A 970-nucleotide genomic window follows, 5' to 3' on the forward strand; every position below is an offset into this window, starting at 1 on the left:
CGAATTCGCTGCCCGCTCTCGGTTACTGCTTCTACTCCCCCTTTGGGCTGGTCTGGTATCCACAGCTCCATTATCCTTAGCCGAAAAGGAAGAAAGCGGATCTGGGAACATCCCCAGATCCGCTTTCTTCCTTTTCGGCTAAAGCTGAGGAAGTCGCATTTTTCCTTTCTTTTCTGCGAAGGTACTCCATCATATCGGCGACTCCCACTTCTTGACAACATTCCCCTCGCATAGCGCAGCCGGTTACTGATTGCCTCTCTCGGGAAGACAGCCCTGCTATAAACCAATTATAGAGCAGCCCCTGATCCACCACAGGGCTTCTGTCCTCCCAGGATTGATATTTCTCAATGTAGCGCTCTATCGACAGCTTCACCTGCTCCAGTTTCCTCATTTCCACAATGCCCTGCTCCCTTGCAGATCTCCAGATGAGCCTGCAACGCACCGCATCCCGGATCGCCTGCATGGACCTTATGTACTCCGGAAAGGTACAGCCTTTGCTTGAATGCAGCCACAATCTCCGTGCATCCCTTCCTAATAAGAAGGAGGCCAACAGTAATTTGAATTATTCCAGGGCAGTTTTTAGGCGGAGGGATAAGTCTAGGGAACTAAGGAACTCCTCCACGGCACCTGCGTCCCGGCGCCAATCGTACGGCGTAGGGCGGGAGAGCGCAAGGCATTCCTCCTGAATCGTTTGTGGCGAGAAGGCATTTTCCCCAAGCATTGGATGCTGAAATGGAGTTGGCTTCTGCTTGGCGATGTCCCAAACCGTGCGCCGGCCACCTTCTGTGAGCGGATCACAATCAATCTACATTTTGCTGAAAGGAAGCAGCTGATATTGAAAGAGGTTCTGTGTAAGAAAAGGAAGTGGGTTTTGTTTGATCCTGCTTCGTTTTTTGCTTATTCTTTTTTCATCAAAGCTTGATGCGACCTGGGTGGTGATTGGACTCCGTGCTCGCACCTGCCCCGATGA

At 51.3% G+C, this 970-nt stretch overlaps 1 protein-coding gene across 1 annotated transcript; it reads right to left on the reverse strand.

The window, feature by feature from the left end:
* Nucleotides 1–76: 76 nt before the first annotated feature.
* EMH_0020970 (uncharacterized protein) lies at nucleotides 77–721 on the reverse strand (the record flags this gene model as incomplete). The annotated part of the gene is made up of 2 exons (XM_013501665.1): nucleotides 77–431; nucleotides 651–721. 2 exons carry the CDS (start codon nucleotides 719–721, stop codon nucleotides 77–79), a joined length of 426 nt encoding a protein of 141 aa, XP_013357119.1.
* Nucleotides 722–970: the final 249 nt, after the last annotated feature.

The sequence above is a fragment of the Eimeria mitis genome, genomic scaffold (genome assembly GCF_000499745.2).
Source record: "Eimeria mitis Houghton genomic scaffold, Emh_scaff731, whole genome shotgun sequence".
Classification (NCBI taxonomy): domain Eukaryota; phylum Apicomplexa; class Conoidasida; order Eucoccidiorida; family Eimeriidae; genus Eimeria; species Eimeria mitis.